This window comes from Artemia franciscana, chromosome 6 (assembly GCF_032884065.1).
Source record: "Artemia franciscana chromosome 6, ASM3288406v1, whole genome shotgun sequence".
Taxonomy (NCBI): domain Eukaryota; kingdom Metazoa; phylum Arthropoda; class Branchiopoda; order Anostraca; family Artemiidae; genus Artemia; species Artemia franciscana.
The window spans coordinates 13,302,336-13,329,563 of NC_088868.1; the positions used below are offsets into that span (position 1 = coordinate 13,302,336).

General features: G+C 35.1%; 1 protein-coding gene across 3 annotated transcripts in view; it reads right to left on the bottom strand.

The window, feature by feature from the left end:
* LOC136028074 (uncharacterized) overlaps positions 1-27,228 on the bottom strand; it is a 295,077-nt gene that overhangs the window by 115,665 nt on the left and 152,184 nt on the right. For all 3 annotated transcript variants that reach the window (XM_065705682.1, XM_065705681.1, XM_065705683.1), the window contains exons 19-20: positions 19,027-19,222; positions 17,261-17,484 (exon numbers count right to left, since the gene is read on the bottom strand). In XM_065705682.1, coding sequence (XP_065561754.1) covers positions 17,261-17,484; positions 19,027-19,222 — 420 coding nt within the window. The remainder of the gene's footprint in view (positions 1-17,260; positions 17,485-19,026; positions 19,223-27,228) is intronic.

Genomic DNA, 27,228 nt, shown 5'->3' on the forward strand with positions numbered 1-27,228 from the left:
GCGCCCTGTATAGGTCGTTGATATATGTCTATGGCACTTACCACAGCAGAAGAGTATAAACAGTTATCAGTAGAAGGTTGTTTTAAGCCCTTCAAAGTACTTTATTACCCTCACTTATTCAAAGAGTTTATTTAGTTTCAATACTGACTTCTTTTTTAATTTCAAATTGTACTAATTTCGCAATTTAACAGATAGATAGATAGATAGACAGAACTATCCAGCAATGAGTTTAAAATAATTAAATATATCATCATAAGTGGCCACAAGGATCTACGGCCAGGAATTCAAGGAGAAAAGAATATGCTAAAAACAAAATGACAAACAGCTGCCCATACCCACCGTAACCAAGTCATAGCAGAGTGCGATGCGAAATAAACTACACAAAGAAACACAACATAATCCAGAGACATCCACCACATGGGGTGTCCAGAAATAAGTCCAGAAATCAAAATACTTTTTACAATTGCTTTACTTTGAAATGGAGAATCTTGTTACATTGGATCTTGCGATATTGAGAGAAAAAAAAAGCAAAACTTGAACTTCTGTTTAACTGGAATTGAAAACAACGGCTAAGGAAAGTCAGTTTTATTTTAATTTTCATGCTGTTTTGTAATTTTATTTAAATACGGTTTAGTTTAAGCAGCATTTGAAGTACTTGTGTATATAACGTTTCCTTAGAGATGCTCTATTTTGAAACAGAAGGTCTTGTGTGAAAAAATTAAGTAAAACAGCTAAAAGTAACCAAACATTTTTGTCAAAAACCTGTACTGAGAAAAGAAAACGATGGATTAACACCATTTAGAGGTTGAAACTGAATATTCAATAAGGAATGTAAGCAATTTTGTGGCTAAGTCTGTGAAATTTAATTTGGCACTATCATTATGCGATAGTAGAAAAACTAGAAAGGAAACGGATCCGTTAGTCCAAAAATTTTTATAAGTTAAGCATCATTTTACTTCTTCACTTACTGCTTCATACATTTTTGTTCCTTCGGAAAAAGGGGAAGGAAAGAACAAAAACGTTTTGGTTTTAAAAATATCTGCACAAATTTTTATGCTTATTCTAAAAAATTCAGTCGCTTTTAAATTATCTGTAGAAACTTATCAGCAAAAGGAAATTCGCTTGATTTTAAAAAATTGAGAAAACAACGGTAAATATTTCGCAGTTCATATAATTGACTTACCAATAAAGTGAACATACCACTCGATGCCTTTTTTATGTTCTTTACGAATATAATAATCGCTTCTACCGTAAATTCAAATTTAAACACCTTTTGAACTCTTAAAAATGACGAATTTTCAATTACAATATGAGTTAACGGTCGTTTTCGACAAAATAATACTACCTTTTCTCTGTCGTTTTTGACAAAATAATATTACATTTTCTCAGTGTCAAAACTATTTATGGTTAGGTTAGTATAGAAGCGATTATTATATTCATAAAGAAAATAAGAAAAGGCATCGAGTGGTATGTTCACTTTATTCTAAGTCAATTGTATGAACTGCAAAATATTTACCAAAACAACTCCCAAAAAGGGGTACAATTTTGATAAAAACTATACAAATGAGTTCAATATGTCTGGGAATCTTGAAACGGGACTAGAAGCATCAATTTACACGAACAAAATTTTATATTACTCCCTAGAAAGATAGGCGCAGACGTGGGTTTTTAAGCTTTCCTTACGCTATTACCCTCAGATATGACTGTACCGAATCTGTCGTTGCAGAATATCAAAAGGGTTTCCACCGAAACTTTAAAAGTCAAGCCTTTTCCACTGACAATTGATATAACTTCACAGCACAGTACCAACTTCTCTCATTTTGTGCCATTTTGTGCCACAACCAGGGAAGTAATTTTGGTCCAAATAGGGTCAAAATGGTATTGATAGAGAATTCCAGAGAACCACTCGGCTAAGAACCATCGGAAAATTGTCTTCATGGCCTTCGGGTCTCAGAGGCCAGTTTTACGCACAGAGGCACATTCGTTCCTAGACTTATAAGTAGTCTACTTGCACTCAAAATACGATATTAAAAGCAACCATAAATTAAACTAAAAAGATTCTTTTTTCAAATTAAAGTAAGGATTGATTCTAAAACTTAAAATGAAAACAAAATTATGCTAAAAATGAGGTGGGTTGCTGCACCCCTCTCCCCACTCTAAAAACCGAAGTCCAAGTATGATTTGTTAATGCTTTACAAATGAGTGCTATACCTCCCCCCCCCCCGAAAAAAGAAGAAAAATTTAATTCTTTTCATCATCATGCTCCCAGAATTAAAGTGCTCATTTAGTTAAACTTTAGCGTAAAGCTTGGGGGTTGATTTTTCTTCGTTTTGATCTTAATGTCACTCTTTAATGTCATATGATTTTCTGTTTGATACTAAAAATGCTGGGAAAAATCCTACACGAATCATATTGTCAACAAAAGCTTTGGTAAATTGTTGTTACCAAAGGGGTAAATACAATTTATTATTATTGAACTTGAAGTAGCATAAGGATTATAATGGGGAAAGCGCAAGATTTAAAAGCAATCAATTTGCTAAAAATTGTTTTTTGAATACACTATTTCTGACTTGGGGGATTTAAATATCTTTAAATGTAAACTTTTTCAAATCTTCCGAAAAGCCATTGAAAAGACACCGAAGGGTGAGGAACACCCCCCCCCCCCACTTTTCTGTCTGTGGATACAACTATGACACAGTTAATATCTTGTCCATGAAAAGTCTCATGCTTACTAAGTTCCCCATCGGAAGTCATTTTTTTTGTGGGGGGTTGAGGTATATATTAAAAATTAAAGTAATGAAAGTTCTTTTACAAACTTCTTCTTTACTTCTCTTGACAGTACAAACGAAATAACTTGGCTTCAGATCCTAAAGCAATTCTGGTCAAGATTTCGATTATGTAAAATAATTATGTTACGTTTTATCATGCAAATAGACCTATTTTTTATTTTATTATAGATTGAGGAAACGTTCTTGGATTGCTTCAGTAGAAAACGAAAGTATGTTTTGGTAACACCTGACTTTGACATTGACAACATTCTAATTAGCTTTGTGAAAGTGATCAATATTGGAAATATGAATTCTGAGGAGACCTAGTGTGAATAATTCAAGCCTGCATAGAATATAGATAATCAGTCTATAAATAAATCTAAAGTGAAATCATATTTCAAAAAATAAAAACAGATTCTGCATAATAAGTGCCATCATACCTATTTCATAATATTGAAAATAGATAAAAACCTCATTGAAGCCTAATTGTGTTAAATTAAGTGGATTTTGAGGTAAAAAAAGATAATTCAATTTAAGATTGAAAATAAAGCGCATTGATTTATCTTGGAAGGAACAAAAAACTTAAATTCTACATAATAAGGATTGAAATAATTTTGTGAAAGTCATAAATATTGAGAACATGAATTTTGAAGAAGACCGGTGTCAATATCTAAGCATGCTTAGAGTTTAAAATAAGTTTTTCCATTTATAGGCGTAGAGTGAAACCATATATTGAAAAGAGACAAAAAAACATATTCAAAATGAAATGCGATTTTAATACTTTCTTACCAACATTGAAGATAAAATAAAAAAAAAAATCAATTAGGGCCTTTACTAAATAAATTTAAACTCCTAAGCTATGCCTAATCAAATTGATTAGATCAAATCAAAATCAGATCTTCAGATCAAGATTATGAATTTGAAAATACAAAGAAGACAACAACTCTAAAAATGTATAGGACTATGGAACATATCTTAAAAATCTTGATAATTCAGGGTGGGCAGGGGAGAACAATAGAAAAGTAAAATTTTGATTAAAAAATTTTTATGAATAAGGATTTATTTACTAAGATTTTTGGGGGGGAATAGCGATTTATTTACTAAAATAGTAATGCTATGATGTTAACGATTTTGATGTTATGTTCAGACTAAATTCGGATCAAAATTATGAATTTGAAAACACAAAAAGACAACAACGTTAAGAAGGTACGGAATTATTTAGCAGATCTTAAGAATCTTGAAATTGCAGGGGGAACAGGGACCAGCAGTGGGACAGGAGTAGAAAAACAAAATTTTGAATAAAAAAGCTTTTATGAATAAGGATTTATTTACTAAAACAGTAATACTATGGTGTCAACGATTTTTATGTTGTATTCAGATTAAATTCAGATCAAAATTATGAATTTGTAAACACAAAAAGAGACAACTACTGTAAAACTATACAGAATTATGGAAAAGATCTTACGAATGTTGGGATTTTGAGGGGAACGGGGACCACCAGTAGAAAAACAAAATTTTGATTAAAACTTTTGTTATGATTAAAGATTTATTTATATGGCAGTATTGCAATTGTATTAACAATTATTCAATTAACAAAACAAATTTCGGGGAGAGTTGACAAATTTAAGCCTCAAAACGTACCTTTTAAGGCATCCCCTCCTCTAAGAGAAAGATCTAGTAACTTCCTCAAATCTTTATGGAATTTACTCAGTCAATTAAGCTTACGAATGAGTGCCTACATTATCCGTTCAAATTGCTTCAACTCAAATCGACCGCATAGATGAATATGCCACCATGTATTAGTACAGGGTCAGAATCTCGGAGGCTAAATAAATACCGATTTAATAGTTCTAAACGGTTGGTTATATTACAATTTAAATTGATAGCGTTTCAGTTCTAGTCGGATCATCAATGCTGGTTTCTGGCACAAAATTACACAAATCAGTGCTTTATTCTAGTGCGATCTTTATCAAATATTTCGTGGTAACGAACTGTAGTAAGGAGCAACCCGAATCAATAGTAACTGAAACTCTAAAAAATGGAATTTGATACCAATAGTTACGTCAAAAGAATTGCATTTTCGTTCTGATTTTAAATATATAAGTTCCATCAAGTTTAATTTTACCCATCAAAAGTTACAAGCCTGAGATGATTCGCCTTATTCCAGAAAATAGGAGGAAACACCCCCTAAAAGTCATAGAATCTTGACGAAAATCAGACCATCAGATTCAGCGTATTAGATAACTATACAGAAGCTTCAATCTCCTATCTACAAAAATGTGGAATTTTGTTTGTTTTTTGTTTTTGCCAGAAGACAGATCACGGATGCGTGTTTATTTGTTGTTGTTTTTTGTTGTTTTTTTTCACAGGGGTGATTGCATCGACCCAGTGGTCCTAGAATGTCACAAGAGGGCTCATTATAACGGAAATTAAAAGTTATGGTGCCTTTTTTAAATGACCAACAAAATGAAGGGCACCTAGGCCCTCTCACACGCTTTTGTTTTCCCAAAGTCACCTAATCAAAATTTTGAGATAGCCATTTTGTTCAGAATAGTCGAAAAACCAAATAATTAAGTCTTTTGGGACGACTTGATCCTCACAGTCCCCGGGGAGGGGCTGCAAGTTACAAACTTTGACCATTGTTTACATATGGTAATAGTCATGGGGAAGTGTACGTAAATTTTCAGGGGGAATGTTTTGCGTTGAGGGGGAGGGGGTTACACGGGAGGAACTTTCCATGGAGGAATTTATCATGAGGGAAGAGAATTTCCATGAAGGGGGCGCAGAATTTTCTGGCATTATTTAAAAAGAACAATGAGAAAATAAATATAAGAAGTTTTTTTCAGCTGGAAGTAAGGAGCAGCATTAAAACCTAAAACGAAAAGAAATTATTTCGTATATAAGGGGGTTCGTCTTCTCCACAATACCTCGCTCTTTACACTAAAGTATTTCTAGTAAATTCAACTATTTATTCTACGGCCTTTGTGATTCAGGGGTCATTCTTAAAGAAATGGGACAAATTTCAAGCTTTATTTTAAAGAGCGAGATATTAATGAGGGGGCGAACCCCCTCGTATACGTAATAAAAATATACAAATGTAGAAGGTCGCTAGATATATATTACTGATAAAAGGAGCAAAATTAAAACTCAAAACGAACAGAAATTATTCCGTATATGATAGGGCTTCCCCCCCCCCCTCAACGCGTCGCTCTTTACGCTAAAGTTTTTCATTGTTTTAAAAAGTAGAGTTGTGAGAAAGAGTCAAACTTTGGCGTAAAGAGCGAGGCGTCGAGGAAGGACAACCCCTTTCTTATACGGAATAATTTCTGTTTGTTTTAAGTTTTAATGTCGCTCCTTATTTGCAGTTAAAAAAAACCTTGTTTTTTCATTTAATTGCTATAAAAAAGTCACATCAGCTTTAATACCTTTATTCTAATGAACCCTTTTCCAATATTTATTTATCACAGGATCGATATGACCAACCATAGTGAAAAAATAGTTGACAATAAAGTATTTTGTCATTAGTTAAGTTTAACTCTTAGTAGCTACCCGCAATTCAACGAAATAGAGGGAACGAAATTAAAAGGACGATTCACAAATACAAGGTTATTTTCAATGGCATTTTAAAGACTATTATGAATTAAAAGTCAAGATAATTAATTGTAATGAGCATTAGAAACATATGTTAAGCCATACCCGTCCAGTAGTCAGTGCAACCAGACATACCCAAAAGAAAAATTAAACTTTGCGTGTCCAGAATATAGTTTCTGGTCACATCTACGGTTTGGATCCAAAGAATAAATAATAAGATAGTAACACAGCAGCAATACTTCACGTCTGAGATTTGACATGTCTGAGATATGGGTTGGTGGGAGGTTTAGTCCCCTTTCGCAGCAAACAAATTAGCCCTCCTCTTCATTAAATACAACATGCCTTTACTAATGCAAACAATGCCAACAAGAGCCAACACCAGGGGTGTAGCTACGTTATTTTTATGTGGGGGGACAAGAGGGGGTGCTACTGAAGTAGGTGCTCTTCAGGCAGTAATGACAAAGGCAAATATTTAACTAACACACTATTTGGTGAATTTGAAAACAATTATAAACGTTGCTACGTTATTTTTATATGGGGGGACAAAAGGGGGTGCTACTGAAGTAGGTGCTCTTCAGGCAGTAATGACAAAGGCAAATATTTAACTAACACACTACTTGGTGAATTTAAAAACAATTATAAACGTAGTTACGTTATTTTTATGTGGGGGGGGGCAAAAGGGGGTGCTACTGAAGTAGGTGCTCTTCAGGCAGTAATGACAAAGGCAAATATTTAACTAACACACTACTTGGTGAATTTAAAAACAATTATAAACGTTGCTACGTTATTTTTATGTGGGGGGACAAAAGGGGGTGCTACTGAAGTAGGTGCTCTTCAGGCAGTAATGACAACGGCAAATATTTAACTAACACACTACTTGGTGAATTTAAAAACAATTATAAACGTAGTTACGTTATTTTTATGTGGGGGGGGGGGCAAAAGGGGGTGCTACTGAAGTAGGTGCTCTTCAGGCAGTAATGACAAAGGCAAATATTTAACTAACACACTACTTGGTGAATTTAAAAACAATTATAAACGTAGCTACGTTATTTTTATGTGGGGGGACAAAAGGGGGTGCTACTGAAGTAGGTGCTCTTCAGGCAGTAATGACAAAGGCAAATAGTTAACTAACACACTATTTGGTGAATTTGAAAACAATTATAAACGCAGTTACGTTATTTTTATGTGGGGGGACAAAAGGGGGTGCTACTGAAGTAGGTGCTCTTCAGGCAGTAATGACAAAGGCAAATATTTAACTAACACACTACTTGGTGAATTTAAAAACAATTATAAACGTAGTTACGTTATTTTTATGTGGGGGGGGGGCAAAAGGGGGTGCTACTGAAGTAGGTGCTCTTCAGGCAGTAATGACAAAGGCAAATATTTAACTAACACACTACTTGGTGAATTTAAAAACAATTATAAACGTAGCTACGTTATTTTTATGTGGGGGGGGGGGCAAAAGGGGGTGCTACTGAAGTAGGTGCTCTTCAGGCAGTAATGACAAAGGCAAATATTTAACTAACACACTACTTGGTGAATTTAAAAACAATTATAAACGTAGCTACGTTATTTTTATGTGGGGGGACAAAAGGGGGTGCTACTGAAGTAGGTGCTCTTCAGGCAGTAATGACAAAGGCAAATAGTTAACTAACACACTATTTGGTGAATTTGAAAACAATTATAAACGCAGTTACGTTATTTTTATGTGGGGGGACAAAAGGGGGTGCTACTGAAGTAGGTGCTCTTCAGGCAGTAATGACAAAGGCAAATATTTAACTAACACACTACTTGGTGAATTTAAAAACAATTATAAACGTAGTTACGTTATTTTTATGTGGGGGGGGGGGCAAAAGGGGGTGCTACTGAAGTAGGTGCTCTTCAGGCAGTAATGACAAAGGCAAATATTTAACTAACACACTACTTGGTGAATTTAAAAACAATTATAAACGTAGCTACGTTATTTTTATGTGGGGGGACAAAAGGGGTTGCTACTGAAGTAGGTGCTCTTCAGGCAGTAATGACAAAGGCAAATATTTAACTAACACACTACTTGGTGAATTTAAAAACAATACGCAGTACATTATTATTAATAGACACACATTAAATAATCATACATATTAGTGCTGGTGCATGGCTTTTACTTAAACTGTCTGCAATAAGCTGCCTGAACTGCTGCAGACGACAGTAGTAGGCTTTTTTCAACCAGATTCACCACTAATGCTGCAGTACATATCCTCCCTCCACTTCCCGCAATCCCCACGCCAAGCACAGGATTATCAATCTCAAAATTGAACCAAGCTCTATTCTAATGGCCATCGCGCTATTCATTTGCTCGTAATTTCGAATGGGTTTCGACTCTGTAACTACTACTACTACTACTACTAATAACTCACTGCAGCACCAAGCCGCCTGAGGCCAACACAGCTACGCACGCTCCTCCTCCAACCTAATCTATTTAAAGCCTCCCTCTTTACACCCTCCCAGGAAGTTCCCATTTCCTTTAAATCCTTATTTATGACATCCTCCCAACCCAGGCAAGGACGACCTGCTTTCCGTGTAGCCCCAGACGGTTGGCCAAAAAGGACAATCTTCGGTAATCTGTCATCCTTCATCCGTAGAACGTGGCCTAGCCATCTCAACCTTTCTTTCATTATAGCCCCAGAAAGCGGGGTTGAACCACACTTTTCGTACAACCTACTGTTTGAAATATGCGTGATTTACTGAAATATTATTAAAAATACTACTAAATAAATTCGTTTACGGGTTCGCCGATTTATCTTAATAAATAGCATTGACATAAGTAAGCCACATAAAGCCGAAACAAAAATGTTAGGCAGCGCAATTGCGCTGTCTAAGTAAAGGTACAGGATAAGTCAAAGTATTAACATACATTGTGTGACACTATATTGTGACATATTCCCCACATTTAAGTAGTGACCGTATTTCACATTTGAAAGTTTTCGGAAAATAAAGTTAGAATTATTAACTTATACGTTGGACATTGTTTGACAAAGAATATCCAGAAAATATGGGCAACTCTTAGCATTATTGAGGCAGAAATCTTAAATAATTAAAAATTGCCAGGGATGCTATTTGGAAGGGAAAATTGACTCCTAGAGTTTGAAAATTACTTTCCTCTTTGTATCTTTGTTTAAAAAATATATTTTATAAAAATTACACAACTGTTTTCCTTGCGTAAATCTGGCTATTACACTGAATATTGTTTTTATGTCTATAATTCCCTTCAAAAGCAAAACTCGGTCTTCCAGTGCTGCATGGTAAAACTGATTTCAATAGAAAAGGAGAATGGTTTCTTATAGCTTATACATGCACACAAAATTTCTAAATTGTGAGAAAAATATATATATTTTATTTAAATTCACTTTATTCTATTCTCAGCGGACATTTCGTACAGCATGCTGATGTAGAGATCCCACAAGTGTCCCACAAGTAGTGCTGGCGATGTGGGGAATGCGACTAATTTCAGTCACAATTTTTAGCACATTTATGTCTTTTTGGAGCTGGTTAAAAAAAATATTTAGGAAAGTGAAAATAGCAAGAAGTCAGCAGGGTACTATATATAAGCAGTTCTACATTTATGGGTAATATGTGAATCCCGAACGTAAGGGAATAGGACGTTATCAGCGCTTATTAGGCATTTCAATGACAAATAAGATAATCGGAGTTTCAATTAGATAATGGAAACAAAAATTAAAACAATTAAATGATTCTTGGAGCGGATCCCCCTCTACCAAAGTCCATGACTAGACTACAACAGATTTGACCTATCTAATTATAGTACAAGTATCATTATAAAAAGCACTTACTTTCTTTTTCAATGATTTTGTTTTATTCAGAAAATTATGTTCACTGTAAATCTACCTTCGTATTCTTCAGTGGTTTCGCTTCTGTTCTATTTTTACAGATGTAGATGTAGATGAATTTCCGCTTTTGAAAGTTTTATAAAAAAGAGAATCTAATCTTGGATGATAGATTTTAGGAAGTAAAAGCACCTTAAATATCGGGGGGGGGAGTGACCTTAGTATGGCGAAACAGGAAGCATGAGACATTTTTCAATTGTGCCATTAACTAGGCTCACATTTTTACTTGACGACAAGGTTTCAAAGGCAGTATATTTGGGAAAAAATCAATGTGGAACATATCGAGAAGTGTAATAGACCCCTATTTCTCTCGTTTCCCTTATGTTGAAACGAACATGGAATAATTAGAAAAAATATCTGCTCAAAGTAAAGAGTAAGTTTGACAAAACAAGAAACAGGTTTAAAACTACTTAATAAATCACAGCTTTTTCCAAGTTATTGCGGGGGTCGACTGTCCCTCTTTGCCCCCCTCCTCAACGACGCCACTGGCTAAAACTGGACCCTATAGGACTAGTTTCTTCTTGTATCCTCCTCCATGCATTATTTTTTTCTTTGTTTAGGGATATTAAAACTGATAAATATGAGAGGGGGTCATCTCATTAGTTTTTAGTATAAGTCGAACTACGGATTATTAGGTTTCCATCGTCCATTTTTAGAAGGAAAATTTTAGGTTCTTCTATTTAATTTCCCTATCCCAAAGCGCAAAAATTTTTAGCTTAATTTTTTCGTGCGTTTGATTCATGAGAAATCAATTGCTACTTCTCTCAAGCTACTGTTTCAGAAAATTACTAAATATTGCACAAAGTTGCTAAGGGTGGTAACACTGATTGCAAGTAAAGAATTGCATTTAATAATTCCCTCTCACGCATTTATGTTTTTGAGATGCACATACTATATGCAGGATTCTTCGAAAGCTTTCACTTGTATTTAGTTTATATGAAAAAAAATATAAAGGATACGGCACTAGACTTCTTAAGGTCCGAACCAGTTGTGCTGATCACCATCTTAAGGCCCTTCAACCAGGCAGTACAATGGGGGGGGGGGGCAGCCATCCTGGGCTTTCGCACACCCTTCTTCTTTACCTTCCCCAGATTTCTCCAAGCACCTATTTAGAGCTGGGTCGACTCTGGCTGAATCACGCCACTGAGCCCAAACCAAATAGCTGGCGACGCCAGGAATCAAACCATTGCCCTTCAGACAAAGGATTAGTTTATACAGCAGGCCACAAGTTTCTGTACATACAAGTACAGCATTGTGAAGTCGTATATTTGAAGTTTACTGTAAGGATTGTTACACTTTAAAATTTACTTGAGGAAGATCTCAAGGGGTTACCGAATTTATACAGCCATTTATAAAAATGACGTCCTACCTTACAACTAAACTATGATACGAACAATGATCACTTTCAATCGGGACGCTGACCTTAAGGGCACTCAGCTTGGCTATTTTGATGACAGACTTCAGTCTGGAAACATTTAAATTAAGGCGTTGCCAGGTCAGTCAACGTCACTTTAGGAAATGACATATTTTGTCCCCCAAAACTAATTTTTAGATTGTATTGATTGTAGCTAATTCATTTTATAATATTCTGAACATACTCAATCAATGCATATTATGGCTATGATCTCCTTAACGAAGGAACTCAGTCAGGATGTCAGAATCACAGATTCTAGGATCAAGATTTGTCGTATCAGCAAATGATCGGCCGTTATTAAACAGAATACAACCAAATAGAGACACTCTTCTTATTTAAGTTCCTTCATCCCTAAATTTAGGGATCCTAAATTTAGGATCCCTAAATTCATCCTAAATTTAGTTGACCCATTTGAAATAGGCTACGCCTCCGCCGACTTATAAAATGTCCTTCATAACTGCACGTTCACACGAAATTTTTCTAAGTTTGAATCAAAATAAACTCATATTTATCCCAATATACATTTCTTTCATTAGACAAAACGAACTTACAAATGTGAAGGAAGAATACAAACATGCCAAAGGTTCATATTTTTACACCCTTGATATAGAAAGATTAAATTGTTAGTTCTTTTTTTAATATGGAATTTGAGTGATGATTCTCCAAATCAATAATTTAGTTCATTGCAATGTTCCTGGTTCAATTTGGCTAGTTCAAGCCCTTCTAGCCTCATTTTCATTGTCGCTGATTTAAAATCATTCAGTCAAGTTTGCCAGTATGAATTACAAACAATCAGTCACGTGTAGTAAAACTATAAATAAAAACACATTTAATAATTCTTTATCAAACAGTTCGTGGTAACGAACTGTAGTAAGGAGCAATTAGGCTCAATAGTAACCGAAACTCTAAAAACGGAATTTTGATTACATCGCATTTTAAAGCTGATTTTAAACATATAAGTTTCATCAAGTCTATTCTTACCCATCAAAATTTACGAGCCTGAGAAAATTTGCCTTATTTTAGAAAATTGGGGGAAACACCCCCTAAAACTCTTTTTTTCTTCTTTTTTTCCAGAGGTGATCTTATCGAATCAGTGGTCCTAGAATGCCACGAGAGGGCTCATTCTAACGGAATCAAAAGTTCTAGTACCCTTTTGAAGTGACCAAAAAAAATGAAGGGCACCTAGGCCCCTTCTACGCTCATTTTTTCCAAAAGTTACCGGATCAAAATACTAAGATGCTCATTTTATTAAACATGGTCGAAAAACCTAAGAACTATGCCTTTGGGGACGACTTACTCCCCAGGAAGTCCCCGCGGGGGAATCTTTCCATGGAGGAATTTGTCATGGGGAGTGAGAATTTCCATGAAGGGGCGCAAGGTTTTCTAGCAAATTTGAAAAAAAAAACAATGAAAAATAAATATGAAAAGTTTTTTCAACGGAAAGAGAGGAGCAGCATTAAACTTAAAACGAACAGAAATTATTAGAAATATGAGGGGTTCACCTCCTCCTAATACCCCGCTCTTTACGCTAAAGTATTTTCAGAAATTTCAACTATTTATTCTACAGCCTTTGTGATTCGGGGGTCATTCTTAATGAATTGGGACAAAATTGAAGCTTTAGTGTAAAGAGCGAGGCATTGACGACGGGGCGAACCCCTTCATATACGCAATAAAAATATAAAATATAGAAGTTCGTTACGTAAATTAATTCGTAAGTTATGTATATTTTTTACTAATAAAAATGTTCGTAACAAATTAAAAGTTCTAGTTGCCTTTTTAAGCAACCAAAAAATTTGAGGGCACCAAGCCGTCCTCCCTCACTTCTTTTTTTCTCAAAATCGTCCTATCAAAACTGTTAGAAAGAAATTTAGCCAAAAAAAAATTAATATCCAAATTTTGTTTTAATTATTTATGTGCAAAGAGCCAAAATCAAAACATGAATTAATTCAAAAACATCCAGAAATTGAATATAAAAAAAAGTATTTTTTTTAAACTGAAAGTAAGGACCGACATTAAAACTTAAAACAAACAGAAATAACTCCGTATATGGAAGGGGCTGTTCCCTCCTCAACGCCCCGCTCTGTACACTAAATATTTAATATTTTGAAAAGTAGATTTTGAGAGAAAGAGTCAAACTTTAGCGTAAAGAGCGGCGCGTTGAGGAGGGAACAGCCCCTTTCATATACGGAGTAATTTCTGTTCGTTTTAAGTTTTAATGTCGCTCCTTACTTTCAGTTAAAAAAAAAAGTTTTTTATTTTAAATCAAAAGGGAGAGAATTTGTACGCGTCCAGAATGACATGGTAATGTGTTTATTTGGTAGAGAGCTCCTTACTTAAAAAGAAATCCGCTTAAAAATCCAACTTAGTCCCTCAGGTCGAACTCTGATCCTTTAAATTGAACGCACAAACTATGAAATTCTATAATTGACAAATGAATATTCCAGTATTAAAATACACCAAGTCCATTTTTTTGCAATATTCAAGGTATCTAATGCCCCAATGACAATCAGTGTCACCTACCTGCCTTTGAAACCAAATTCATACGACGCATCGCTAGTGTGACCTACCACGACAGAGTCCCTAAACCCAAACTTCTCCGTAATCTGAAAGTCAAACTCACAATACTGGATAAAATAAAACTACAACAACTCAAATGGCTAGGACATATTCAACGCATGGCTAGCATTCGTCTTCAAAAGATAGCTTTCGATGGACGAGTACACGGCTTTCGCCCCAGAGGTCCCCCCCCGAAGATATGGAAGGAATACTTTTTACCCTATATCATGCCACAGCTCTTCCACCTGGCCGACAGCAGAAGCACCTACGGGAGGCATATTAATAAACTGGTTAAAGAAGAGGCCCCAAAAAGACCTTCGAGGATGGACAGAACTTAAGTCAAGTCATGTATACACCAAATGTATCGCATCTGGAGTTATGATTCTTCGGTATAATTGTTATATTTCAGTATATGTTGAGCATTTTCCACAGGCCTTCAGTATATCTCCAGCATATCTTCAATATCAAAACCAAAGGAGTAAATCTTGAAAACTGCAGGTCTGTGGCCAGTAGGAGGAAAAAAAAGAAGAGTAAAAACAACCAAACAAATATTTTGCCTGTATACAAGAAGGCGTCTCCAGCGTAGAAAAAGGGAAAGAATTTAACCGTTGCAAAAAGAATAAAAAAAACTAAGAAATAATTAAGAAATAAACTAACATAAAAATTAGAAAAGATGAGATAAGAAAATAAACAAAGCAATAAAGAAAAAAAAATAAGAATAAGAAAAACAATGAATACAATACTTATTATGTTCAAAACCCAGGGAAGAAAAATATAAACAATCAATGAGCTGCTCCTCTCAACAATACAGAAGCAGTTGCTTTTTTCCCTCTCTTAATGCTCAGGACACTTTGTTGTATGCAGCCAAAGTTCTTCTTCTATTTCCTCAATTAGGTGAGATATGGGCTTTTCAGTTGAGCATATTTAGCTCTCTCCCTTTTGCTTCTTTACATGAGGTGCTTTGGACTAATACAAGGTGGCTGCTAGTTGTCTGTCTTGAAATGGCTCTTTGAATTTCAGGAACTGGACTAACCTGGTATATCTTTCGACTTCAGAATTCTTTATGTAGACGTAGTCAGCTCTTTTTAATAGTAGCTGATAGCTCCGTTTTAATTATATGTCTCGCAGTAGGTCTTTGGATTCCAGAAAATGAATAATCCAGGTATATATTTCGAGTTCAGACCTCTTTGAGCAAGTTTAGTCAGCCACGCTTTGAACTAATGGTGGAACTTTGAAGTGTTTTAATTACTTTAACAGTTTACTAGGAAGGGCATGCTGTGCAGGCGTTTGCATATTACATTCAAATAGGTAACCGCTCCTTGTTTCTATTGTAATATCTGCAGAATGGTTGACAACAACTATTTGTTCTTGTTCTTCTTTTTCTTCCTAATGGCCATACCCTTTTCAAAAACCGCTGTTTTCAAGAATTACTTCTTTGGTTTTGTAATGGTTGGCCTGTTTCAGTTGAGATCTTGTATGTTCAACATATTCAACATATTATTTTTATTTAGTAAATTTCTGTACTGAAGAAAGGTACATCTTTACATTTTTTGGGGCATATACCCACCAAAAAACACTCCCTGATCCAACCCTAGGAGTTACAGTGGTGAAAATCATTTGCTGCTGTCTCTCCCATTGTTTATAAAGTGAATATAATTTACTTTGTACAAATTCTTGGTTTGCCACCCTTGAGTCAACCATTCTACATGGTCATTCGAATTTTTTGACCTATGAAGAGCCAAAATATAAGATGGCGTGGATGTTCAATGACTGATCTCTGTCATATGGGAGGAACGAGAAAGCTTTTTAGTTCTTAGAATGAAATTAATAATTATCTGAAGCTCATTTGGTGAATGGTGAATTTTATATGTGATCCCTCAAAATTTATTTACGTGTATAAGCAGCGCAGTTGGCCAAAATATCTAGAATATGTTGAAGGCCCCCCCCCCTGAAGGACTTCGCACATCATTATACATTTTTATTGGATTATAATGTTTTACATTTAGTTGGTTCCATCCTAACAAAGGAATAGCCACCATCTAGCTATGCCGATGCAACCACACCAGTGATAGGGATGAAATGCTATAGGCTTATTTACCCACTTTTGCCCGTGGGCGGCGATTTGATAACCCAGACACAGAGGCAAAAATTATGTGGTCACTCTTTCCTAGCACGTTGGGACAGCAATTTTATTCCTTGAAATTTATCATCGAACTAAAATAATCTCTGTTCTCCGTTTTTGTGGTAAAAATACAAAAACAATGACGACAGGAGAGGACCAAGCCCTCTAAAGCCGTATGATGTTAATAAAATAATCAATTTTTTTTAGCCTTCCCTTCAAAAAATTCTTACTTCCCAACCCCTTCTTACCCAAAAGACAACAAAATAGTGCATCTGTCCAACCGAAAGCTGTCTTAAAAATATTTCTTTTTCCGTTATTAATAAAGTCAAACATTACATGGGCAGCCACATGAAGATAAGGAGCTTGTCCCTCACCCCTTATAAAGCACAAATTAAAAAAGAAATGCTAAATTTTGTAAAACTAAGAAAAATTGTAGTTTGGTGCTTATCCGTTGTGTGAACGGAACCAATAAATACATACAATTTAGTCTAAAGCAGTAAATATTATACTTATTTAAAACCAGGATCTTGTGAGGATTCCTAGTTTGTATAACTGGAGAGGGCGAAGTTTGGGCCTAATTGATCCACTATATTCAAACTTTCTTAGTAGATACGCATAATCAAATAAAAGCAAACCTGTTTTTTTTAGACATCTTTCCCATTAATAAATATTTTCCAGATTACAATCCCATCCTCCCTCTCTAGAAAATTTTCGCAGTCACCCATGAAACATTATAGCAGCACAATCAACAGCTGACAAGACTCATTTTATTCAACTTTGATTCTTCCTGTATTCACTTTGTTTCCCATCATTTATTTGCAGTATCATTGCAGTTTTATATATTAGTATTTGTAAATTAATAGTGACAATGACAAATTATCATATAAGCTGAGTAGTTCAAAAAATGAAAGTGAAAGCAAGTCACCTCATTGAACTTCCGAATTCGAAGCTTCCTTTCGTCATAGTTAGAAGAAACACGCAATTTGTCAATCAGCTTCTGGAAGTTTTCTCCATCCCAGGGTAGTTGGCGATGACCAGGGCTTCCATGTGTTCGAACGTTTTTCAATCTTACATTAAATGGGTCTAAACCTAATTCAGAAGCAATGTGATCCATGATTATTTCACTCATAGCAATACCGCATTCAGAACCTGAAATAGAAAATATATATTTACGACATAAATACAAACAACAGGGAATTTTTTCTTAAGACAGTGGAGCTTTAAACCTAAATGAATATTTCGACCCTACATCCAAAGGGTGTCCTCAGAAAGACTAAAAATAAAAATATAAAAGAAACTTACATTCAAATATTACCATTAAACTATTTTTTTTAAACAGTCCTAGCGTCCTTACTTCAGGGAAGTTCAAACAGGACTGTTTTACGACCAGTAAGGATGCTAGGACTATTATAATTCTTCTTTTTTTTTTGTCGTATTTGAATGTAAGTTTCTTTCATATTTGCATTCGTTGTTTTGCTGTGGGTGGCCCTTGGACATGGGTCGAAGTAATCATTTAGGTTTAAAGTTCCACTGTCTAAAGAAAAAATACCCAGTTGTTCTACTTGTTGTTTATGTTTATGATGGAAAGGCAGTGTGGTCTTTGTCGCTATTTATATTTACGACAGGTCATGTATGTTAATTCAGAAGGCGTTATGTTACAAAACAACAAATTTTTATTGGAGAAAAAGATAACTTGAAAAATGTGTTTTAAGTTTAATCGTTTTCTCGCATTGTCCCGGAATGTTTCAATATCATATGTAGGCTTCCTGATAGATTCCTCGAGCAGTAACCTGCTGTATTTCTTAAAAATCATCACATTCGGTGTATTTGAGAAAATTCTCCTGGTTTGGCTGACAAACACCAGTCATAAATTACGATCATTGTTTCCAAGGGTCTTCTGGAGTGACTGGCACAGCACCCCAAGCCTACAAAAAACTTGTGACAATTCAGTCTATGAGTTTTTGAACTCCAGTCTAAAATCCTCTTCCCAGATTAGGATGATTCTGAAAGGAAATATTCCTGTATCTACAGCCTGTATCGTCGCATGTTAAGAAAATATAGTTGTCTTCGGCACTAAATCAAAGAATTTACGAATAGCAGCAAATAAACCCGTCAACATACACTATTCATCTTTTAAAATTTATTTCTAAATTTATTTTTAAATAGTTTTGAATGCTAAAGATTTCCTACGAAAACTCAATTCTATTCAAATTCTCATCAATCGGCTACGTTAATTACTGAACAAAGAAACAAGCTGGAAAGGGAAAACTGAGCAAATTTGAAAAGAAAATGGTCAAACTGATGGTAATAAACGGTAAGTAAAGAGCGACCCTTGTCAATACACCACAAGACCCCATAAAGCTAAATTTTCGAAACAATATATTGATAAGACAAATCCATATTATATGCTAATTTGCAATATTCAAAATCCAAGAAGTTGCTCAAAAGTTATTAGTCTGCAAAATGTGTATTCCTTTAAAAACAAAACGATAATGGCCATGATACTATGGGGATTTAGATTCTTAAATTCAGCATGTCTGAGAACCCTGGAAGTAAGGATTCCGTTTTCTATCCAAAAAGGACGCATTTTAGTTTTAATACATATTATCAAGATTGTTTTTTCTCTTCTTTTTTTGTCGCGAGTGATCCTATCGAACAAACCAACTTTAGTAAGCTTTCTGCTAAAATTACCTGGTGCTCTCATCCATGTTGTTGACGGTGTATCTGTTAGCACTACATATGGTGTAATTTTGTAAGCCTCTGCATCATAGCAATTGTAGAACTGTAATGCTGCTTGAAACGATGCAGCCTCATTTTTGTCGCATCCAGTGTCATTGTAGAAATCGACTTTTGCCGCAATCATCTTCCCGTCTTTTGTAATACCAACCTTCAAGATCATAAATACTCACTATTAAGAAAAAAAAACAAGCTAAAATTAGGATAAAATTAAATCATTTTTAAGAACAAGATCAATGGTGGCAACAATTAGTATTATTCATCGCCAATCTCCCAATTATCAATTTTAAACCGTTTTTGACTTCCCTCAACTGACTTTTTTTCTATACAAAATGGGAGGAATTTTCCAACATAAAATATAACCTATTCTTCATCCATAAAATATTACTCATTTAACTTGCACGATATTTTAGCATCCATTTTACATATGGTGGTTAATTGCAACCAAGGCCAGAATTTTTATTCCGGGAGAAGGGACAAAAAATTGGGTACTTGTGTCTTATAGCCACCACACTCAAGTTCTGTCGAGAAGTGAACTTTGATTAATGGAACCAGTTTTTTAGACCAAGACCTAACCTAACCTCACCTGAGCTGGAACAAACAGGATTCACACATTTGACTGTGAACCACAAAACGAATTTTCTCGACCCAGAAACCGGCTCATCTACTCAAAAAGTAGAGAGAATGTGGGGTTCCACAAAGTGGAAGAATAAACTACACCGAGGTACATCCCGCATCATTTAAAATCAAACCTAGCGGAGTACAAGTGGCGGGCGGCAGCAACGACAGAAGACAGAGCTCATTTCTACGCGATTCTTTAGCAACATTTCTGCGTTCCGGGCGCATATTTCTAAAATGTAGCTGTCATTCTTTTGTTGATCAAGCATCATATTTTGTTTTATTTCATTAACATTAACCAAACTTCACTTCTCGATAGAACTCGAGTGTGGTGTCTATAAGACACAAGTACCAAATATTGTATAAAAATTTGTTTATATGCATTTTGTTACGTTTTTACAAGTCGAAAAAAATCTAGAGGAGGGGGGTTCAAAACCGATACTTACCCTGGATACAGCCTTGAATGCGATGTATACACTATTTTATTTCTTAAAATCAAATTATAGGAAAAGATTCTGAGAAGAAGTCCCATCTTGCCACGCCCCAGTTCCAGCACAGCCCATGATAATATTACAAGTTTTCATAAACTTCATATGGTGCAAGGGAAAAATAACTGTAAAAACTAAAAAAAAATACTAAAAATTTCCGTAAAAACTTAATGTCAGCGTTATATGCATATATAGCTGGAATCCTGACGCATACCCAGGAATGGCATGGGCCCAAGATATTGTGATTTTTAACGATTTTTCTTATTTTTACGATTTCAAAACATTTATTTTCAAATTTGCCATAAGATTTGTATATTATTTTTTCTGTTGACAAAAAAAAATGCCTGCATGACATATATTTGTCTGTCCGAATTTTTATCAATTCAGCAGTTATAAAACAAGTCACAAAATGGAACCTAATATAATTAGCATTTTCCCTATTAACCTTATTTGTTAAGTAAATTATGCTGCTAAAATATAAGGGCATAATCGATAGAGTTGTTTGTTTGCTTTGAGATAAGGGAAAAAAAAATGTTTCGTCACAATTTAATATCATCTGCCAATTTAGCCGACAGTCATCAATAAGAATCGGAAGTCATATAAGAACTTTACTCAAAGATCTCCTGGATAACCCACTTAGATAACACAAGACACCAAATGTTGTTCAAATGGCATAGATAAACCCAAAAACATTTGCCAGATATGAGATAATTGTCACATATAAGATGTTTTCTAACTATTAGTCTAGACTTGAAAGTGTTGTGTTGTCAGAAAAGGGGGATCCTTGCAACTTTTTAGAGGATTTATGCTCCATCCCACCGCTATGCAAGAATATTCTTGACCCTTCTGCACGCTAAGAAAGGTCTTAAGCTTGTTATAAGATAAAAAAAATGCATTAAAATTATTGGGGTTTTTTTTTTTTTTGGAGTGGATAAAACAGAAACTTTAAACATGGTAAATGGAAGAGGAGTGTTTGCCAGTGTGTTTGTCTTAAGTCCCTGATCGCTCTGATAAGAATGCAATGTTCTAGCATTAGTTGAAGAAAGTTAAAGATGTTCAGACAGGGAAAGCATTGCAGTGACTATCAATCCACTACACATGTAAAGTCTCTTGGGAGCTCGGTATTATCCAATGAGGTCATGTCGTTCAACATTCCTCCATAGGACAAAAAAAAAACAAATCTTTTCTTTTTTGCTCTTTTTGAGAACACGGAGGGATCAAATTGGGAAACCTTTCTAGGCCTCAAACCTGTAGAATATGTGTATAGTGTGAGACAATTATCGGAAAATGGGGTTAAAAAGAAAGTCGTATTAAATAGGATTGAAGGATTATCCCAACACTTCTGAGTACAACCCTGGTACGCCGCAAGGGTCTCTCCTTTAAATCAAAGGAAGATTTTATGCGAAATTCTAGCACGGTGTAGGCCATATGCACAGGTAGGCTACGAAGAGCCCTACGAAGCTTTTTCGCCTTTTCTAAGCAATTGTTTTCAGCTTTTGGTCCCTCTTTTACCTTCTCCTTTTTTGATCCCCTTTTTTCTTTTTGGCTCCTCTTTTCCAGCCCGAGAACAATTATTTTTTAAAGGTATTCATACATTTTTATGTTTCTTTTACTTTGAGCAACAACCCCTATTCAGTGGCATCAGTTCAGAAAAACGTAAGGGGAAATATATATTTCTAAATCTAGAAGAGGTAATTTTGTTGTTAGTCTTAATTTGTCGACCAAAATACCACAAAAGGAAATTTTCAATGAAAATACCAAGAAAAATTTTTTAGGGTAGAACAAAAACCTGCCACCCTATTCATGTCTTATTTCTTCCACTTGCATTCAGAAGTTTGACTTTATCTTCCCCCTGTTTTAAGTTAATAAGTGTGCGCTTTGTCCATCCTAACGATCCATATCTTGAAAATTTTTGCGACCTACTCTCGGTCTGGCTGGTCTTGACGTAGTGACCTTGACAATGCTACCATTTCCGTCAGACCCGTCAGAAGACATAACTTTCGAATCAAATACCGTGTGGTTTTATTGCAAATTAAGTGCGTAAAAAATAAGCGTTAAAAAATAATAACAAATTGTTGAAAAAAAACGGTTAGTTTTTCATGAGAAGGAAAGAAAACTAAATTTTTGTTTAGAATGTAGTCTATATATTTTACCAAAAACTGTTATTGGGGGCGAAGCGCTTCCATTCCCCTCCTCCAGGCCTTTTGTTGGTTATTTCCGGCACCCCCCAAAAAATCACTTTTCTATTTTGTGAGGCATTAAAACAAGGGCAGATCAAAATTCATAGGTCTATTTTATTTATCATAGTCTTAAATAACTAACCACCGATCTTCAGAAATTGGTTGCCAAACAATTTGATCAAAACCACTGGCCATTATTTATATAACTTCGTAGATAACTTCGAAGACCACACTGCCTTTCCATGACGAAAGTAAAACAGTTCAAAATAGAGATGAAACCTCTCAAAATAGCTGATGATGAACACTGTATATGTGTTCGAAATATCCAGTTAAATAATTTTCATATATATTCACTGTCAATTAAAAGGTTTCATCTCTATTTTGAACTGTTTTACTTTCACCATTATTTATACCAATAAAAATATGTAAACACCAACCAAGAAGCGATTTTTGGGGACTATGGGGCCAGAAGCGGCCCCAAAAGCTGCTTTGGGGACTGGTTTCACCGAGATATTTAAGTGGTAATAAACATTTCACTATGGCAAAAATAATCGTAAAATTTGACTAATTCCAAAATATAAGTCTCAGCCCTACTCTAGGAAAAAGCAAGAACAAATCAACCTTAGCACCCAGGTAAGCCTGGTCCTATAAATTTGCTTTACTCCGGTAAAAAAGATATCGTAATTTTTTTCGGGGGTTTTATAGTAGATTTTAGTTCGTGTGACAAGCACGGATTTCTATAAGATTACAGGGAAAGGGGGTGAATATTAGTTGTACCTATGCAAGTAGCCTAGTGCGTGGAATTAATCAGAGATGGAGATACCAAAACCACAAATTTTATTTGTAAGTCGAATAAGACATGTCGAGGTGCATGAGAAAATTTAGGATTTCGGTAGGTTTTGATTTGACATCTTATATGTTTGAAGAGTTTCGGGCTCTTTTTCGTAATTCCTAGTGATTTTGTTTTGGATTAATTTAAATAGCAATTAATATCGTGAACCAATGTAAGTTAATATTTTTTTTTCACTAGACAGTTTTTTCGGAAGCACGTTTCTTAATGTTCTTCAACTGTGAGCCAAGGCTCGCTCTTTACCAGGCTCAGTTTTCACTAAATGACACTCGGAACAAAGGAATTTCGTTGTACATGCCAAGTCTGCGATCTGAAATTATCGCAGTTACCGAATTTTCGAGTTATCGAATTACTGAGCAGTTACCGAATTACCGAACCACTGAAATTATTGAATTACCTGCTTACAAACTTAAAAACTTCTTTAATATTGGTAACAAATTATACGACATGCTGGGCTCCGATTTTGCATGCTTGTGTTGGCGGTTAATCGAACACTCTTATTTCCAGTCACTAGATTCTAGCATGCAGTCCAAATACTGGGAGTCACTGCATAAGGACGCACTTGGAGGAAGGGGCTCAGGGCCTGGTACCCAAAATGCTAAATATTCTTGCGTTTCTTGGCCCTTTGTATTTACATTATCCAATGCGTTTGTTTTTATACACCTACCACCCACCTCTACATTTATAGTACACCTCTTTATTATGACTCCCTTGAAAACTTTTATGAGTACGTGCCTAGCTCTGCACAACCGCATCAGAAGAATAGGCACTATAAATGTTTTGGAAGAGGGGGGAGGTAAACAAAAAACATGTTTTAAACCAGAAAAGTATTGTTTTTTTCTAATATGCAAAACGTCCCAATTGTTTGACATTTATAGTCTCCTGGCGCAGAGGATGGGGTCAAGTGCCGCATAGACCCCCCCCCACCTTTTGCAGGTGCCAATCATTATTTCAATTACTATTATTAGTCTTTGCTAATAACAAATTCGAGCTAAAGCGAATTACAGGATAGGCAGGAAATTTAATTGGCTTATAATGCTTCATGTTTATCATAAGCCTGAAGTGCTACCTGCTTTTACCGTTTTTAAATTGCAAGAATTTCTTTTCAGGTTCAATCTCAAAGAAAACAGGAACCTGTTTACCAGAAAGGTATTCATTAAAATGGGATGTACAAAAGGGCTTTTGGGGTGTTGTAAATAATTTCACACTGCTCTGAGGTGAAAATCGATCGTCTTCACTGCTATACGCACTGAACTATTTATTCGTTTTCTTAAAAATCCGGGAAGGTACTTGGCCTGTGGCACAAGGATTAAATAATTTGAATTCTCTCTGAAGATAATTTTAATTCTTCTTTTTGAAGATAATTTTTAATTTTGTGTCAACGACATTCAGTTGGGTTGTAATTATTTATTAAATTTTAATTAATTTATTTTATTTAAGTAATTGTGCCTTAGCCAGTACATACTCGAGAAGTGAAGTTAGGTTTTTCATAATTAAATTTACCAAAATAAAATGAAAATACAATACTTTAGAAACAAAATGTATAACAAAGAATTATGGCAGGGGGCCACGCTACATAGAACGCATTATATTAAATACCTAACCTAGCATAACCTAACTCAACCATTAAATAAAAATAAATAAAAAAATTAATAAATTAAATTAAATAAAAAAAACGAGTTTTTTTAACTGAAAGTAAGGAGCGACATTAAAACTTAAAACGCACAGAAATTACTTCGTATATGAAAGAGGCTGCTTCCTCATCAACGCCCCGCTCTTTACGCTAAAGTTTGACTCTTTCTCTCAATTCTTCTTTTTAAAACAGTAAAAAACTTTAGCGTAAAGAGCGGGGCGTTGATGAGGAAGCAGCCTCTTTCATATACGAAGTAATTTCTGTGCGTTTTAAGTTTTAATGTCGCTCCTTACTTTCAGTTAAAAAAACTCGTTTTTTTTTATTTAATTTCTGAACGTTTTTGAATCAATGCATGTTTTGATTTTGGCTCTCCGCAGAGGAATAATCAAAACGAAATTTTGCATATTTTTTTTTTGGGGGGGGGGGGCTAAATGGCTTTCTCATAATTTTGATCGAATGATTTTGAGAAAAAAAGAGCGGGGGCGAAGCCTAGTTGCCCTCCGATTTTTTGGTTAATTAAAAAGGCAACTAGAACGGCAAATTAGAAAGGCAACTTTATTGGTAAAAGATTTACGTAACTTATAAATTAGCTTACGTAAAGAACTTTTGTATTCTCATGTTTTTATTACATATATGAGGGGATTCGCGCCATCGTCAGTACCTCGCTCTTTACACTAAAGCTTAAATTTTATCCCAATTCATTAAGAATGACCCCTGAATCACAAAAGCCGTAGAATAAATAGTTGAAATTACTAAAAATACTTTAGCGTAAAGAGCTAGGTATCATAAGGAGGTGAGCCCCTTATATGGGTAATAATTTCTGTTTGTTTTAAGTTTTATTGCTGTTCCTTACTTCCAGCTGAAAAAGCTTTTTCACATTTATTTTTTAATTTTTTTTTTAAATAATGGTAGTAAATCCTGCTCTCCCTTCATGGAAGTTTTCTTCTCCCATGACAAATTCTCGATGGAAAGTTCCCCCAGCATATCCCCCTCTTCTCAACCCCTCCCCCCAACCAAAAAAATCCTCCTGAAAACGCTTGTATACTTCCCAATAACCATTACTATATGTAAGCACAGGTCAAAGTTTGTAACTTGTTGCCCCTCCCACGGGGACTGTGGGGGAGTAAGTCGTCCCCAAAGACATAGTTATAAGGTTTTTCGACTACGCTGAATAAAATGGCTATCTCAGAATTTTGATCCGTTGACTTTGGGAAAATAATTAGCGTGGGAGGGGGCCTAGGTGCCCTCCAATTTTTTTGGTTACTTAAAAAGGGCACTAGAACTTTTCATTTCCGTTAGAATGAGCTCTCTTGCAACATTCTAGTACAACTGGGTCGATACGATCACCCCTGGGGAAAAAAAAACAAAACAAAAAAACAAATAAACACGTATCCGTGATCTGCCTTCTGGCAAAAAATGCAAAATTCCACATTTTTGTAGATAGGAGCTCGAAACTTCTACAATAGGGTTCTCTGATACGCTGAATCTGATGGTGTGATTTTCGTTAAGATTCTGTGACTTTTAGGGGGTGTTTCCCCCTGTTTTCTAAAATAACGCAAATTTTCTCAGGCTCGTAACTTTTGATGGGTAAGACTAAACTTGATGAAACTTATATATTTAAAACCAGCATTAAAACTTGATGAAACTTATATATTTAAAACCAGCATTAAAATGCGATTCTTTTGATATAGCTATTGGTATCAAAATTCCATTTTTTAGAGTTTCGGTTACTATAGAGCCGGGTCGCTCCTTACTACAGTTCGTTACCACGAACTGTTTGATAAGTAATAAAAATAAACCTTCCAACTGAGCCTAAGTTAATTTTCTTTGAATACTAACAGGTATAAACCGGTTATTGTCTGATCTGCAGATCCGAATTCTAGAGTGTGTATTGGCTAAGACACAAGTACCTATTATTGTTTTTAAGGATTGTAGGGTTTTGTACAGGATGATGTCTACCAATACAAGTTTGTAAACTTCGGTTCAGTAGTTAATGTTTTTATTTCTTTTAATAAAATGCCTTTTCTTAAAAAAAAAGAAAAAAAAAGAGTAAACCAAGATTGAAGACCTAGCCAGGGTTTTGCTAAGGAAAGTGTTCAAATTATAAGATTTTAATTAATATATCTTAAGGACTTGGCCTTTTTTATGGCACTTGGTATTAACCAAGTGACATATAGCAATCGCAAATTCTGTCTGTCGGTCTGTCGGTCCCGGCTTTGCTAGTTTAGGCATTTCCAGGTAAGCTAGGACGATGAAATTAGGCTGACATATCAGGGACCAGACCAGATTATATCAAAAGTAGTCGTTTTCCCGATTCGGTCATCTGGGGGGAGCAGGGAGACGGTTAATTCGGAAAAATCAGAAAAAATTTGGTATTTTTAACTTACG